The sequence below is a fragment of the Xyrauchen texanus genome, chromosome 41 (assembly GCF_025860055.1).
Source record: "Xyrauchen texanus isolate HMW12.3.18 chromosome 41, RBS_HiC_50CHRs, whole genome shotgun sequence".
NCBI lineage: Eukaryota > Metazoa > Chordata > Actinopteri > Cypriniformes > Catostomidae > Xyrauchen > Xyrauchen texanus.
This window is the reverse complement of record NC_068316.1, coordinates 10,802,371-10,820,762: the sequence shown is the minus strand read 5'-3', so window position 1 is coordinate 10,820,762 and position 18,392 is coordinate 10,802,371. Positions and strand designations below refer to the sequence as shown.

The window sequence follows — 18,392 nt, the reverse complement described above, 5'->3', positions numbered from 1 at the left end:
GAAACCAATAAAATATGAGCTTTGGATCATGTCAGAAACTGCTCCAGTTACTAAAACCAGTGCAAGAAGTAGCGCTAAAGCACCGAAAGTGGTTTTGACCACCGACATTAAACACTGAAAGCTTCTACATTTATGCATTTGGCAGACGCTTTTATCCAAAGCAACTTACAGTGCACTTATTACAGGGACAATCCCCCCGGAGCAACCTGGAGTTAAGTGCCTTGCTCAAGGACACAATGGTGGTGGCTGGAGGGATCGAACCAGCAACTTTTTGTTTACCAGTTCTGTGCTTTAGCCCACTATGCCACCACCATGTTCACCACTTGTAGAGAAAACTGTTTTCTTTTTTTTTCTTTTCTCATTAGAGAAATCATTAGTTTGTCTTTCTTATTGCATTTCATGGTTGTTTTGCAAACTTGTCATGTAGTTCTTCTTCTCATCCATTATGGGCGAGTGGCAGATCAGCTGAGAGGTGATTTGTGCCACCTACCGGTAAAATTAACTGTTGATAATTTGTATTGTAAAGGCGTGAATGTGTTAAAGGCAATCATTCGCCTCATTTTTAATGAGAAAGGGCCACTTATAACAGTTTCATTTGCCATTATCGCATCGCCTCTGGGGTGCAATGGCCTTTAGGCTGTATTTGCAGTACAAGGCCTAAGGAGCTGATCCCATAGTTTGATATTACCTTATTTGCTGTCCCGTCTGTTTACATTCACTAAAGGCATCCAAGTTTGTTTACATTTAAGAATTGCTTCACCCTAAAATGAAAACGTTGTCACTATTAACTAGTTAGCTCCACATACAAAGAGACAACATATGGGTTTAGAATAGTGGTTCACAACCCTGTTCCTGGAGCCCCCTCCCCACTACACATTTTGGATATCTCCCTAATCAAACACACCTGGAGACTCCAAGACCTGAATTGGGTGTGTCAGAAAAGGGAGATATCCAAAATGTGCAGTGTTGGGGGACTCCAGGAACAGGGTTGTGAACCACTATTCTAAACCCATATGTTGTTTCTTTGTATGTGAAGCTAACTAGTTAATAGTGACATGTTTTCATTTTAGGGTGAAGCAATGTCAGAATTTGTATTTATTTTTTTGGGTCAGCTATCCCTTAAAAGTCTGAAAATATTCAAATTACTCTAGTTTGTCTTTTTCCTCTTCTTAAAATCGTATTTGGAAAGTAAGGCCATCTTTAACACAGTCCAGCCCCAGAGTTAATCAGTCTGTTTGTTCTCTTGTTCTTTAGTGCTGGTTTAAAATGAGCTGATAAATGACTGTGGGCACCAGAATTAAGAGGCTTAAAATCGAAATGTTCAGTGTTGAAATGTTCAGTTTCTTTTCACTACTTTGCTTCTAATGATTGATCATGATGGTCGACTAGTCTTCCAACAACCATCTAGTCAATAAGTGAGATTTTATTTATTTATTATTTGTTTTAATTAGGGCTGCATCAATGTATCTGCTGGTGATTTTTATCAGGCAATTATTGACCAAATTAAAACTCTCTGCAGATTGGTAATAAGCATGAAAACGTGTATATGAAAAACAGATGGTTTATTTTTTATTAATTAGTAGCCCACTTTGTAAAAACTGCCAGATGTATAATCTAGATAAAATAATACCCACAATATGAAGAATGGTTGGCACTCCTAAGAACATTGTAATATTTAATTTGTATTCTTTCTTGTTTTCACATTGGAAAAAATGGCATGAATGGACGTGACAGTTGTGAAATTGGCACTTACTTTTAGGCTACATGATGAGGGAAACCATCAAAAGTGCTTTAAAACCAATAGTGTGACTTCTGAGATATCAGAAATTATTTACAGTATATTGGATATTAGCTATTGTTAGAACAGTAAAAAAGCTTTTGTACCTCTGTATAATTTTTTTAAAAGCATTCATAAGTAAAACCGTGATCTGATGATAAAATAAGCTAAGTGGCAAAATATCATTATCATTATCGGCCTATAGGTTTTTGTTCAAATCGGGATCGGACAAAATTTTCATATCAGTGCATCCCTAGTTTTAAACTTGTTGTGCTTTAATTAACACCCACAGTGTGATGTGCTTTAGCTGTTAAACATTTTACATGGCAAAACCCTCTTGCTGAAGTTACTTAAATCCTTCCCCTTTATCTGCTGTGTCATGACTCATGCTGTTTTTTTTGTGTGTCTTGTGCCATACGATGCTGTGTCAAGTTCAAAACAGTTCAACTTTAATAATCAGTTTTGTTTGATTCCATTCTGCTCCTCTCAGGTGTTTTGAACACAAGAACACTTCTTATGTACACCCCATAAAAAACACATCTGACCAGGGTCAGATGAACCCCAAACAAGCCTAATTAGTCAGGGACACAATCAATCAATCAATCAATCAATGTTTATTTATATAGCACATGTAAAAACATCTGAAGTTGACCAAAGTGCTGCACAATAAGTAAAAAGACAACAATCAAGACATGCAATAACAATAAACTTACAAAGATAAAAAGAGAAATGGTCAATGAATGTTAAAAGCCAAGGAAAATAGATAAGTTTTAAGACTCCTTATGACTGACTGGTCATTTTGAAAATATGTATTTTTGAGCATCCCTAGTGGCTCCTCGGTTGATCAAGGTGTTTACCTGTTTGAGTGCACTTAAGATGAATCCTTTGCATTTGAACTGTCAATAAAATAAATCAATAAGAATCTTTTTTTTCCATGTAAGAAGATTCCTGCTCTATTGCAATGTCTTACAAGGTTATCTCTGATTTTATAGTTTTGCAAGAATTAATGAAACTTTTAATGGTTTCTGATTTGGGCTCGGCAGGTTTGGCTGAATTGTTGATGAGCGCAGCTTTTGTTGCTATAGCAACAGGCAAGTTTCCAGTCTGGCTTCCAGCTGAAAAAATGTATGACATCATGCTCAGGCATAAAGCATGTACCGTATACTGTGGTGTGAAGAGCGGCATGTGCCAGACGACTCATGAGACGCATGAGATTTTGAAAGGAATCAATGTTATTAAACAGTCCCGTTTTATTTTTACTATCAATCAGTGACACTAAGGTTCTGTTTTTTCAGTGTTTTTTAGTTTCAGTTTACCCAAAAATAAAAATTCTGTCATGTACTCACCTTTTGTGTTCCACTGAAGATAAAAAGTCAGGTTTGGAACAAGATGAGGGTGGGTGAATGATGAAGAGCTATCCTTTAATGTAATATAATTTAAATATGTTTAATGACATTAAAGAGCCATATTGTTGTCTAGTACAATTTACATTTTTAATGAAGGTGGGTTGTAAAGGTTGAAATATATACTAATTATCTTAAACTAAATCTTACATTTTTATTAAATTACACAAACTTCCACTGTGTGGAATTGGGTTGAATACCCTGCTTTTATGCATGCCATCTCCACGCTTTTAAGTGTATCATGTTACCAGCACAGAGAAGAGATTGTCTCCGCCACTACCTTCGGCTGAACGACAGGCCTGCTTAGACGTTAATCCAATCAAAATTGATTGTTGACTATTACCCTGGACTACAGAGTTTGTAGTAGGAGGGAGACTGTGAGTTCATTGTACTTGAGTTAGTGCAATGTCAGAAAAGCGCTGTCACATCCTCTGCATGAGCTGGTGCATCATTTCGACTTAACCTACTGTCTCACCTTCTGCTTTATTGAATTAATAAATCTACCTGTGGATGACTTTGGCTGAGGCAGCACAGGGCCAAAATGTATTTTTCCGGTCTGCCCTCTAAGCTCTTAGCTGAGCGCTGAGCACAACCTAGGCCATCTCACGTGTCCAGAAATCTGCCAGAAAGAACACTGCGGTGCTTAGCTCTCCGCTCAGAACCCAAGACAACAAAGAGCGACAGAACAGAGATTGCTCATCAGATGTGTGTCTTAGCAGACGAATCAGCTGCTTTATATGCCTGGAAGTACATATTTTATCTACTCTCAATTAGGGATGCACTGACAAAGAAATCTGGGCAGATATCGATAGCCAGTATGTATTTTTTATATTATGACTTTGTGACAAATATATTTGCAGATATGGCATGTCTATACAGTTATTTGTTTTGTTTCATTTAGTTTTGTTTCGTATGTTGTTTTGTTTTATTAATTTGTTTTTCTTTTTTGTATTGTTCATTTTTATTCCTTTTTTTTCATTTAGTTTTGTTTTTATATGTTGTTTTTTCATTTTGTTCCATGTTTTCCTTTCCTTTTGTTTTGTATCGTGTTTTGTTTTTTATGTTATTTTATTTTAAATTTTTTTAATTTACAAGTTGTTTTGCTTCTTTGATTTGTATGTGTTTTTCTTCTGTTTTTGTTTGTATGGTGTTTTAGTTTTTTGTTTAATTTCTTTTTTAGTTTTGTTTGGCTTTATTTGATTGATTGATTTATTTTGGGGGCTGTGGCTCAGTTGATAGAGCGGGTCGGCCACTAATCGCAGGGTTGACACAAGACTCCACATGCTGAAGTGTCCTTGGGCAAGACACTGAACCCCAAGTTGCTCCCAATAGCAGGCTAGCTTACATACATTACATAGCAGCTCTGCTGCCATTGGTGTATGAATGTGTGTGTGTGTATGGGTGAATGAGACGCAGTGTAAAGCACTTTGAATACCGTTAAGGCTTAAAAGGGCGCTATATAAGTGCAGACCATTTACCATTTTATCTTACACTTCTGGAAGTGAAATATGAAATCAAAACACAATGTACAGTAGTAGTGCTGCACGATTAATCATATCGCAATCGCGATGTCAGCCTGTGCGATTATATGATGGCAAATACTGTGATTATATTAAATAAATAAGTGCACGTGTGGATGTGACAGCCCATTCTCTCTGAGAGCTGTTTGCCCATTTTCTACACCGCTAATAAAAAGATGACCAGTCAGTCTCAGTTTAGGGAGTGGCACGTGTGGTCATGTGAGTTTCCGGTGTTCCGCATGGAAATCAGGTGAAGATGGATGCCGAGCACACCGACACTGAACTGGTGGCCAGAAAAAGTGACACAGATCACAGCTTGGCGATATATCTTTATTTCATCAATAATTAAAGTTAATATAATACGGGAGCGTGCAAACTCCAAAACTGTCATTCTCGGTGTGGTCAGAGCCGCTTCAAACAGTCGCTGAAGATACGCAATCTGAGTGGGAGTCGAGATTTAAAGTTCCGCCGGCTGATGAGACTCTCGTCTCTCACTCCCGCTATCTGCAGCTGGAGTGTCTGATAGAAACACAGATCACAGCATAGTGATATATCTTTAATTTATCCTTAATTAATATAATACGGGAGCGTATAAGCACGTAGAGACGCTTGTCTCTCACCCCCGCAGTCTGCAGCTTGCAACGTGTTGCATCATTGATCAAATCATCATAAGATCAATCTTATATGAAAAATAACAAAAAATACAACAACAATAAAATGTGTGTGTGTGTGTATATATATATATACACACACACACACACACACACACACACACACACACAACAACAACAATTTGCAGTAATGCAAAGATATTATTTCATTTTGTAAAAATATTTTAATTTGAAAAAACTGTGCATTTATAGTTGTAAGAAATACACATTTCAGCATTATCAGTAGTCTATATGTGCATTTTCCTTGATAACCAAACAAGTTGACTCATGATACTATTTGTTTATTATATGTCAATCGCATATCACAATATTAAACTCAATAATCGCAATATGGCATTTCCCCCAAATCGTGCAGCCCTATACAGTAGGAAAGATGGATAACTGCTTAACACTTTTGTAACTTGACTTCATATTGAAAACAGCACATTGTTAAAAGTAGAAAAAATAAGCCCAGATATTGTCTTTTTCCAATATTGGCCAATTCAGACAATACAATTATAATAATAATAATTATAAAAAAAAACACTTATTTGTTGATACTGATATGATTACCGATATATTGTGTATCCATACTCTCAATTACTGCAACACTAAAGACAGCCAACCACAAAACTTTTACATCTGAAGTGGGTTGACGAATAAAACGGGACAAAAAAAGCTAAAAGAGGATGAAAACATGCCAGAAAGAAAGGCTAAAGTACGCTTACAAGGAGACAAGGGAGAAAGGTGAAATGAGAAATTGTAAGTGGGAAACACTGATTAAAACAGACTAAAACAGGTTGTTGTGTTTCTCATTGCCTGTTGTCTGTAATTGACAGAGAAATTCAAAGACAGAAATGTATGAGGAATCGTTAATACGAGTCCCTGGCTGAGATGTGTAATTCAGGGTTCGTACAAGGTGCTTGAAGTACTTGAATTTGACTTTTTCAAATTTAAGTCCTGGAAAATCCCTGAAAAGAGCAATTTTTACCAAGAGGTGTTTAAAAGGTTCTTGAATTATAGAAAATATTTAAAGCGTTGCTTTAATCATTTAATAAATTAAATGCATTTATTTATTTTCGGAAAAACATGACGCCAGACCACTAGACCACCGATGAAGCAGGGAGCGCATAGACTGCGCTGTCAAGTGGGACCGGTTACATTTGGCTGTTCAGAATGGACCAATCACATTCAAGTGTTACTATTAAAAAATATATATATTTTATAGATACTGCTGTGGTGGATTTTACAAGTATGAGTCTTTGCAACTATCAGTTTTAATTAAAATTTACTCTGAAAAAAATAGATGAGATGTAAAACGTTATGAATGATTTGAATGCAGATCAATGAAGGATTCAGTTTTGTGAGCCGTCTAGCACCCCCTTATGTAAAGAAAGCTTTGTTTCTCACAAAATACCTTATTTCTGACAACATTTGGGTCCCGATCAAAATATGTTGACAAACATTTAATGATGTGAAATGGCTTGATAATATTTTGCAAAAACAAATCCTTGTCCACTTCTTCTGGTACACCACTTCTATGACATGTAAAGTTATTTGTGTATTTATTTGTACTTCTTTTTAATAAAAGCATTAGTGCACGTTAACAAGTGTGCAAAAAAGCCTTAACTAAATTATTCTTAATAATTTTAATAATTTAAAAAGAATGTTTGTCCCTTGATTTCATGTTATTGGTTTTATCAATGTTAAAAACCTTTTTAAATTAAAATACAAAGTTGTAGAAAATACTTAAAGGTTTAAGTTCAGAGGATGCTTAAATATGCATATAGTGATTTTTCCCAGCATGTTAAAAATGTATTCACATTTTAAGTAATATTTTCACACAAAAATATTTGGTGTTGTAACCCATTGAGCCCTCAAAATGTGGTTGTGTAACCCATTTAACCCTTGTTAGTGTTAACTTGCTTCGTTCGTGAAACAAAATTAAATAATAAAAGAAAGAACAACAGCCAAGTTGTCCTTTATGAATAATAATGAATGTCAACATGTTCCAAAATGTGTTTCAGCATTCAAATGTCAATATTTAAGTTGGAAAGTCAATTTTTTGGGAGAATGACACATTTTTAATTTGGGTCGGTTCCTCACATAAATCTGTAGTGTGACTTTAGAAAACATGGAACACAGCACATGAGTTATATGGACTACTGTTTTCACTTTATTTGTATAGCGAAGTGTGTTTTAAGGGAGCACACTACAATTTTGTCATGATTGAACCAAGAATATGTAAAGATGCATATTGAGATATGTTGTACTTGTAATACGTGGTGTTTTATAAAAATAAATTAACTGAATGGTTAAAATATATATTTTTTTAAATAAACAAAAATATTTTTTTTAATGACGTCTCGAGCATTGTCCTTGAAAACAAATAAAAATGTGCTTGAGAAGTCATTGAAAGTCCTTGAATTTAACTTTGAAGCATCTGTACGAACCCTCGTAATTGTCCCTCTGTTGCTCTCTCTGTGTCCTTCAGGACTCGAGGCCTGTATGGCACACGAGCGCCGGCCACCCATGGCACCTTCCTCCGCTTCACGATACCACCGCAGACGCTCTTCTGGCACCCGTGATGAACGTTACCGATCAGGTGAGTCAGCGGCAGTACACAGTGGAGGGTTTGAGATTATTCCAGACAGTGATCCCTCATAATTCTTACATTAGAATGATGGAAAATAATGCTGCCCAGACTTTCAGTAATTATACAACAGAGATAAGCGCTTAGCCAACAGGTTTTCTTTGCACTGTGGTTGGGGGTAATTATGTTAAATGTACCACCACTTTAGAGTGTCTGGACTCCTAATATCAAATCTCAGTTTGTTTACCTTAATAGTGGTGTGTGTAGTTCTTGCCCCACTTATGTCACCAAATGGAATTGCAAAATGACGGTTTTCAAGCAAGTTTCTCAAACACCATCTGCCATTGGTCAGTCAAATATAGTCTCACCCAGAAAGCATGCCTCTGGCTGAGCCATTGTTGCTATGTCGGGCTGATCAGATAGCTCAATCAAATAGAACAATGTTTTAATAGCGCCACAGTGTTTACACTTTTCAGGCAATTCAGCCTACAATAACTTACTTATAGTTGTCTTTGCACATTAAGCTGGTGTAGAGAAAGCATTTTTTTAAATAATCAAATAAATTACATTTCTCAGTTTTAAAATGTCCTGTATCTAAGTCAAGTGAAACAGCACGTGAATGTTTATGTGTGAAATTATGGATTCCTCGCGTCTTCACCAAGGTTGCAGAGGCAGCCCTTGCCCCGTTACAGGATGTGGGCATCCGCATACTCTGTTACCTCGACGACTGGTTCATCCTAGCACACTCTCGAGAGTTACTATGCACCCACAGGGACCAGGTGCTCGTGCACCTCAGCCGTTTAGGGCTTCAGGTCAGCTGGGAAAAAGCAAGCTCTCTCCGGTTCAGAGCATCTCTTTTCTCAGTTTGGAGTTAGACTCGGTCTCATTGTCAGCGTGCCTCACAACCTTGAAGGTGTATGCTATCGCAGCGTACCATGACGCAGTAGACGGCAAGTCCCTTGGTAAGCACGACTTGATTATCAGGTTCCTTAGAGGCGCCCGAAGGTTGAACCCTTCCCGGCCAAGCCTGTACCCCTCCTGGGATCTCTCAGTGGTCCTCTCAGGGTTGTCCTTCGAGCCACTTGATTCAGTTGAGCTCAAAGCCCTCTCCTTGAAGATGGCCCTCCTGATCGCGCTCGCTTCCATCAAGAGGGTTGGGGACCTGCAAGCGTTCTCAGTCAGCGAGACTTGCCTGGAGTTTGGTCCGGCAGATGCTCAAGTCATCCTAAGACTGCGACCGGGCTACCTGCCCAAGTATCCTACAACCCCCTTCAGGGACCAGGTCATGAATCTGCAAGCACTGCCCCGGAGGAGGTAGACCCAGTGTCTTCGTTGCTGTGTCCGGTACGTGCTTTGTGTATCTACATGGACCGCACTTAGGGCTTTAGATGCTCTCAGGCATGCAAATTCTGTCTGCCAACTTGACATTGGCCTTTTCTCAAGTTCAGAGGTGCGCGAGGCTCTCAGAAGAGACCCCTTGTGTCACTACAATCGACACAACGTCTCTTTCCATCCATCGGGGAACGGAGGTTACAAAAGTAACCATGATGTTTTTCCAACCAATGGAAGACGGAGAATTGTTCTGTAAACATGTTTAAAACAACAATAATTTAAAAATTCTGTTTCATTGATGCTAATTGTGCTAAAAAATATTAACTTTACCCTTTAAATGTGTTGCATGTTCTGCTTCATGTGGTCTTCAAAAGAGTTCAGAATCAAGTTTTGTGCTGACAGTTTCTGTGAAGAAAAATAGCAAGAAATAGTGAAAAATAGCATCAGTGCATCACATCCTGTCAGGATCAGTTCTGGTCATGCATCACTTCTAGCCATTTTGGTTGAGTGTTGCCGCTACAGTGACCGTTAGTGCATAAGTGTGTTGATGAATATGGTGTTCTGGATCTCATTAGAGAGTCCAAATAACAGCTTGGATTATTAGAGGCTGGGACTCTGCCAATGTGAGGAAAGCAGCCATGGGTACAAGCTACAGTCAACCATGGTGTCATCACACACACACACACTGGAAGGAGTCAGTAATGCAAGATCACAGAAGGACTGGAGGTGGTGGCTTGGCTCTCGTCACACACTCTCATGACCATTTCAGCCACTCAGACTCATCTCATCCACGTCACTGTAAACAACAGCTTGGGGGTCAACAGCCACTTAAAAGAACAAGTCACCCAAAAATGAAAATCATATCATTATTTTATGTGCATCATGTTGTTCCAAACCAGTATGCTGTCATCTTTTTACATAAACATAAAAGGAGAGATATTTGAAGAATCTTTTAGTAAATATTGCCATACAGCGACAGCGACACCAACAGCACCATAAAAGTACTCAATATGACTCGTTTGCTATATCCCGAGTCTTCTGAAGCCATACGCTAGCTTTTTGCGAGGAACATACAGAAATTTAAGTTGTTATTCACTGATAATCTGCACATCAACTGAGGCACGCCTGCATAACAACTTATATTTTGGTCTGTTCCTCAAATAAAGCTATCGTACTGTATGACTTCAGAAGAGGAACAACGTGCAAACAGCGATTTCGTCATTTTTTTTTTGGAGCTCGACAGTTGTGATCAGCAGGAACACCATGTCATTGTATGGCAAGATCTGCATTAATATTATTCAAATGTTCTGTGTTCCATGGGTTTGGAACACCATGAATATAACTATGATGACATAATTCTAATTTTTGGGTAAACTATTCCTTTAATACAATTTGAGGCTTGAATTTTTGCTCATTCTTTTATGTTTTTTTATCTTTAGATGTCCACACAGAAGCAGTTCAGGCAGCACTGGCCAAAAACAAGGAGAGGAAGATGGCTGTTCCCATGCCATCCAAACGCAGATCTCTTGTGGTGCAGACCTCAATGGATGCCTACACCCCCCCAGGTGAGCTTCACACCTGATTCTTAATCATTGCTTTATTTAAAGTCAACATGAAATCAAAAGTTATCCTATTTACTTTCTTAATACTAATTCCTGGTCTTATTGTGAACGATTTATCTGCGTGCGTCTTTATAATATTTCGGCAAAATGTAATAACTTGCTCTACCTCTGAAACGACTTCCGCTGTAAAAATAATGTTAACCTATTGTTATGTTGACCTATTGGCCAAATAGCTGTTTTGGCATTGATTATGTATGTATTAATAATCACAATTAGCGATATATTTGAAAAATAATTGTTAACATGGAGGTACGTCATGATGTTCTCACAAATTATCTCCTTATTCCCTAAATATTAAAGGGATAGTTCACCCAAAAATATAAATTCTTTCATCATTTACTCACCCTCATGCCATCTCAGATGTGAATGACTTTTCATAAGAATTATGCTGAATACAAACAAAGATTTTTAGAGGAATATCTCCGCTCTTTTGGTCCTTTCAATTCAAGTGAATGGTGGTCAGAAATCTGAAGGTCCAAAAAGCACATAATGGTAGCATAAAAGTAATCCATATGACTCCAGTGTTTTAATCCATATCTTGAGGATAAGTAAATGATGAGAGAATTTTCATTTTTGGGTGAACTATCCCTTTAATGTGAAAAATGTTACCAACAATGTTGATTCTTGGCATTAGAATATTGATACAGTATCTTGAGATAAAATATCACAATTCTGTAAAATTTGTATTCTCCAGCCCTATTTAATATTCCAAAATGTGTTACAATGTAAATTAAAATGTAATGTAGGTTCCAAATGCCATTTCATGTTGACTTTAATCACACTTGTCCACCTTCTTGGCTGAATGTTGAGTGGGTCTAAGTGACTCTCACTAGGCCTCTCCCCCCTGTCCTCTCTGCCCCCCCTGACAGACACCTCGTCCGGCTCGGAGGAGGAGGGCGGCCAGGGTGAGGGTACCCCCACCTCCAGCCAGGGCAGTGTCAGCATGGAGCACTGGATCAGCCGGGCCATCCACCAGGGTTCCACCACCTCCTCCTCCTCATCTTCGACGCAGAGTGGGGGCAGCGGAGCCGCGGGACGCCTGGCCGACGTCCTGGCTCAGGCACATGTTGGCAAATCAGGTAACATCCACTCAGCAAGCTCCACCTCCACCTCCTTGCTCCCTCAGACAATCACCCCCACACTTCCTGCCATGCTTCTAAACCCCGCCTTCCTTGCCAATGTGTACCGTCTGCACCTTCTTTTATGTGCTGTCGTTGAACCACCGTCATTAACATTATTCAGTGCTAGTCACTAGTCTGCCAAAGGTCTAAATGTTAATTCAGGAAGTAATCAATAATATTAGTTTTTAACATCTGATAGGTGCAGGGCTCAACAATACGGTTGTCTCGTTGATCATATATATATGTGTTTGTGCCATGCAGACTTTTTGTTTTCCATTTTCCCCCCATGTTTTTGTTCTGTTTTCTATATGAATTTTCCTTGATAAATTTTATTTAACAGCTATTATTGCTTAAAAACCTAATACATTATTTTAACTTGTTTTTTGAATTTATACTTAATGTTTAAAGAGTGTTTTGCTAAAAATTTAATTTATTCTATTAAGTGGTGGAACCAAGGAAAACATAAGCAGAGCATTGAGACAATAAAAAAATCTGAACTACAGGCCTGACTGAGCTGAATAAAAAAAAACATTCGTATTTTTGAGCCTTCAATTGACAATACAGTCAACACAGAGCCACTAACACACTCCCTCTTTTGTCTGTTTAAAGTAATTCAGACTAGCCTGTGCTGCACAGATGTTAAATCTATTCAGCCAGCTGATTTTAAATCTAAACAGAGAACGCAGCAGGAAAAAGGAAGCGTTTTACTACCACTTTCCCCTCCTCCACTCAGTCTTTTTGTGTAAAAGATTCCTGGTTTTCAAAAACCTCACAACCTTTTTTTTATCCAGAGGGCTTAAAGTTGTGGACTGTGGTGAATGATGAACTCCAATGTATTAATAGAGCTATGATGCTATGTAGGAGAGTCCTGTGTTGCAGTTTAATGTGTGCAGAAAGGAACTCATGTCTTTCACACTGTCCTCTTACCTTTGACTAATTGTATTTCCCCTTACGGTATGGTTTTCCTTCTCATCAATCTGTTTCCTGTTCCTGTATCATCTTTCTGTAGTCGTACTTTCCTTCCTTCTTTTCTGGGTTCCTAGTAACTCTGCACTTTTGTGTTTCTCACTTTCCACTATTTTATTCTTTCTTAGATTCTCCTCTTCACTTCCTCTTTGTACCTCCCACATGGTAGTGTTATGGTAGCATCTAAAAGCAGACAACCAACCTCAAGAGAGTTGGACGTTTTTGGGAGCTCTTAGAACATTGTTAGTGCATACTGAATTTAGGAACACTTCAAGCATTTAAAAAATTTTTCTTGGGGAGATGTTTTAAAACACTTTTTCTTTGGAACACAAAAGAAGATATATTGATATATTGCAGATTGTCCAGAGTGCTCTTTTCCATCATTGAAATGGAGGTGGTCAAGCTCCAAAATGACAAAAAAAAAAAAAACACCAGAAAAGTACCATAAAAGTTGTTTATATGACTCGCATGCACAATATTCCAAGTCTTCAAAAGTCATACAAAAGCTCTGTGTGAGGAAAAGACAAACATGTTGGTTGTTAGTCGCTGAAAATCTTCCCCTCTGCCATGGTTCTCATAGCATTCAATACAAATATGACTCGTTAAGTCACCTAGTTTGACGTCATTGATGTCAAACTTCATTGGTTCTTTGGTGTATTTGGTGCAATGCACCTTTACGCACCATATTTCAATTGAAAAAGATTTAAGACCTTTGACAGAGGGGATGATTTTTAGCAAATAACGACTTCAATTTCTGACTTGTAATTTTATTTTTGGTGAACTAACCCTTTAAATACACATCTTTACACATATACAGAACTTGGATTACTGAATCCAAGGTTGTTTTTGCTCCCAATTTTTGTCCTGTTGTCCCATATATGTATTTCGAGAGTTCCATACCGTATTTGCAAGAAACATGGCAGTGTGGGTATTCCTGTGCGAAAGCTCAATCATTCCCGCCTTCCCCCTCCCCCGACCCTTTCCATGCAAGATGTCAGAGTGCTCGCTGCTCTGTCGGGAACATGGCACAGTCCATGCTCGGCTCATCAGCTCTGTCCCTCCTGCCCATTCATGCCTGCGGTCAGAGAGGAAGTGGTCGGCTCTAAGGTTCTGGTTCTCCCCCCCTCCCTTCCCCATCCAGGGCCGATTGCTCACCTCTCGTTGAAGAGGAAAACTATGCTCGGCGTAGCGGAGAATGGAAACTCGCTGCGGCGCTCCTGTGAGTTCGGATCAGATCTACTTTGGCCACCACCCTTGGAGTCGGAGGGTCAGTATGGCCACCCCCCTCAATGCAAACACATATCTACACACAAACACACACTCTTACGTCCTGAAATTCCCCCTTCATTTTATCACCAAGACAGCCTTGATGTCTATGTGTACTCTGTGATTCTTTCTGGAGTCTGGGGGCCGATGAGGCCCCTCATTGTTTGTGTTTGGAGTTGCGTGATGTGACTTTGATGTTGTCCCTGTTGAGAAAAAAACATAGCTTAAACCAGCCTTAGCTGGTTTGCTGGTCTTAACTGTTTTAAAACGGTTTTAGCTTGGTTTAAACTGGTCTCTCAGTTTAGCCATCTTAAAAGTTCCTGAAACCCCTCTAAATTAGCTTAAAGGGATAGTTTACTCAAAATTGAAAATTCTTTCGTCATTTACTCACCCTCATGTTTTTCTAAACTTGTATGACTCTCTTCTTTGTAATAAAAGTGTTCAGCATACAATGTAAAAGAATAGTGACTGAAGCTTATATTCAACTTACATCTCCTTCCAATTTTCACGGACATAGTCATACAGGTTTGGAACAACATGAGGGTGAGTAAATTATTACAAAATTTTTGGGTAAACTATCTCTTTAAGTTGTTTTTCAGCAGGGCTGTCTGGATGTCAAAATAAGTGAACATAACTCTCCGACAACCGTTCTGAGACTTTTTCTGTCATTGTATTCTGAGATACAGTCCATCTGTGAATAGTGACTGTGTTCCTTGTGTGTTTTCTAAATATTACAGTGTTATTCAAAGCAATTAAAGTGTGAAATGCTGTTTTTTCAGTCTGCTTTTAGATGCTTTGTCCATTCAATGTCTGTTTGTGCCTATCGTGATGTTCATCCTTGTGTCCTCAACCGTCATTTATTTGTTTAATATGCATGATTATGGTGTAAATGATTTGTGTTGACATTTGAAATGTTTAGTGTTTTATTAGAATTGGAGCATTTTCCTCAGGATAACACAGGCACATATTTGTGTTATGATAAAATGTTCAGTTTACTTGTTTTGCTACAAATTGTACTAGACGTTTCTAAACAGCACTTAAAGCAAATCTGTTCTCATTTTAATTCAATGGTTAATGAATCTATTAGGTATAAGTGTGTGACAGTAATATCCTTTGACAACATTCAGGGAAACTGATGGTATTTTTTATCTGTCTCTGCAGACTAGAAGGGTTCTTTCTGTCTGTCAGGTTGTGTTGATGCAAGGGTCTTCAGATCTCAGTGACTGAGCAAGTTCCCTGTTCCAAGCACTCATGTGACACAAACGTCATTTTTATTTGTCCTCCTACAAGCACCTCTGGGCTTTGGGGAAACTCCTTTTCCAGCACATTAGTGTCTGTGTCAATGAAGTGAAGAGATGGGGGGGGTTAGGTCTAGGTTATTTTCAGCCTGTTACGTAAACCCTCTAGCTGCTTGGTGTTTTCTCTTACGATCAGTGCTGGGGTTGGGGGGGACAAAGTCTGGGGAGTGAATTTAGAGTGGGGATGCAGTTCCAATTCAAACCAACGTGAGCACATGGGAAGTCGACATGTTGCCAGAATTTGGCACCGAATTTTCTAGTACACTGACATCTAGCCCATTCTGCCTGACAGGTGTCATCATCCATCAGACATTTTTGCATCCACTCAAGTGCGTTTACCTTCATCTGTGTTGCAACTAAGTGCATGTTGGTCAACAGCGTCACAGACATATGTTTGTGTAGCACGTTTAAATCAGAGCGCTTACATAATCAATGACGAACACCATTTGGAGGTTCCATTTTCCCTCTAAAATTAAATTTTGACTCCATTGACAGTTAGGTTTAGGGTTGGAGTTTAGGTTCGGGGATAGAGTTAATAAAATATGCATTCCTCTTGCTTTAAAACAACTACCTTTACAACTCTCTTTTGTCAAACCTCTCTGTGGAAATTTCACCCAGAAACTGGAGCTCCACATGCCTTTACATTAAAAAACACTTCCTGATTCTGCCACTGGGGCAGTAATTGGAATTTTGGTAAGCATAGGCCGATTTTAGCTGAAGAACTTTCAACCTGCTGATGCCGAATGATAATGAACCATTCCAGATGATGACATAGTAGACTATAAGAGGAAGGCAGAAGATGTGGCAGGAGGCGAGGCAGGGATGAGGTAAGGAGTCAAGAGATGAGGCAGGAGGCGAGCAGTGCTATGGGAGAAGCTATCTATAAGCAGCAACGCTACTAACTTAGCTGTATTTTTAAGTAGTATGATGGTAATTAAGCTATTTTCACAATAGAGCAAAACAGTGCCCATCCTCTCTTTTTATAGAAGTATTTATTTCCATTAAGTCTTTCAATAGGGATTCTTAGCCATGAACCAAACCAACCAGCTCTGAGGTTAGACAAAGGTACAAGAATGTGTACTTAACTTTTTTATTTTTTATTTTATGAGGGAATTAACTACAGTACTATGAAACATTTTGAATGTTGTAAACAAATTAAAAATGTAATTGAAATATGTAAAACTGTTGATTTAAAGTTGTTGATTATAAATAAACAATATATTTGAAATTTTTTGCAAAATATTTAGATAAATACAAATATATAATAGTTTGAGAGTGTAGGGAAACCAACTCGTTTACGTCATTCACAGTGCGTCATGTGGGCGAGTGTGCAGTTGCTGCAGAGCACTTTTGGTGTGCTTTGTTCACCAAGATTCACTGATTTGTGGATTGTTTCCCTTCAGGATCATGGGTAGTGTAGTTATTCACCAGAAATAAAAGACTTTTGTTTTTTATTGAAGCCATCAATTTACAAACGCTGAGCTACCTGTAGGTCTGTATTTAAAGGCTTATAAGTTATGATTAAAAGTCTATTCCCCTGGGGGCCTGGGTAGCTCAGCTAGTAAAGATGCTGACTACCACCCCTTGAGTTGCAAGTTTGAATCCAGGGTATGCTGTGTGACTCCAGCTAGGTCTCCTTAGCAACCAAATTGACTCGGTTGCTAGGGAGGGTAGAATCACATGGGGTAACCTCCTCGTGGTTGTTATAATGTGGTTTGCTCTCGGTGGGGCGTGTGGTGAGTTGTGTGTGGATGCTGCGGAGAATAGCGTGAAGCCTCCACATACACTGTCTCCGTGGTATCGCGCTCAACAAGCCACGTGATAAGATGCGCGGATTGACGTTCTCAGATGCAGAGGCAACTGAATTCATCCTCCGCCACCAGGATTGAGGCGAGTCACTATGGCACCATGAGAACTAAGAGCACATTGGGAATTGGGCATGCCAAATTGGGGAGAAAAAGTGGAGGGAAAAAAGTTCTACTGCTTGATTAAAGTCTCACAGTTGTAAAGTCACATGACATAATAGTAACTCTTCCAGAAACAGTGTAGACTGTGTTCTGTTGTCTAATGTTGTACTTCAAGCTTGTAAGACTTCATCAGTTCTTATTTAATTTTGAGTTGACATTCATTCATAACTTGCACATCAGTGTAATATTAATACTATACCGGTATTGACCAGAAGTACTGAATGTTTCACGCTTTAGATTCAAAAGAATAGGCTTATATGTTCATCCTTTCGGGAATCGGATTGTTCCGATAGCACTGTATGTTTCGCTCTGAACAGAGCTGGCTCATAAGAGTCATTTGTTTGTGTGTTTTTCACTTTTGACCCAGTAGAGGACAGTACTACTGCAGAAATGTGCTGCTGGAAACACTGTCAGAGTATTTCAGTATGGTGTTCCAGCTGCATCAGCAGAAAATTCATGCAGGGGAACCATTAACGGAACTGAAAGTCATGAAGATCATCCGATTCTGTATGGAATGGAACCGGTTCTGAACAAGAACCAGTTCTCGGTTCCCAACCCTAATCCTCACTCTGTCATACTTGCATTTAATCTAAGCGAAATGTGATGTTTAGAGCAGAATTCTCCATTATTTTAGTGGAGTACCTTTATTAACTGAGCCTTAGGTGTGTAGATCACAAAGCCACATGTATCCGGGAAAGTTTAAAAATCTTGTATTCGTGCAGCCGTTGATTGACAGACGAATAGGCATTATTACACTGCTATTCGAACGGATGACCATTTACAACAAAAACTACCAACCAAAACTAGGGCTGTTGATTTTACGCATTACTTTGATATGATTAATTATTTGAAAATAATGCATTCAATTAAGCAATTA

General features: G+C 38.7%; 1 protein-coding gene across 9 annotated transcripts in view; it reads left to right on the top strand.

The window, feature by feature from the left end:
• Window positions 1-18,392, top strand: part of LOC127634058 (disco-interacting protein 2 homolog C-like) — a 150,132-nt gene that overhangs the window by 77,741 nt on the left and 53,999 nt on the right. For 4 of the 9 annotated variants that reach the window (XM_052113466.1, XM_052113465.1, XM_052113462.1 and 1 more), the window contains exons 3-5: window positions 7,845-7,955; window positions 10,715-10,840; window positions 11,767-11,976. In XM_052113466.1, the coding sequence (XP_051969426.1) occupies window positions 7,845-7,955; window positions 10,715-10,840; window positions 11,767-11,976 (447 nt within the window). Of the gene's footprint in view, window positions 1-7,844; window positions 7,956-10,714; window positions 10,841-11,730; window positions 11,977-14,125; window positions 14,252-18,392 lie in introns of all 9 variants that reach the window. The other 5 variants (XM_052113463.1, XM_052113460.1, XM_052113461.1 and 2 more) reach the window with 2 other exon arrangements.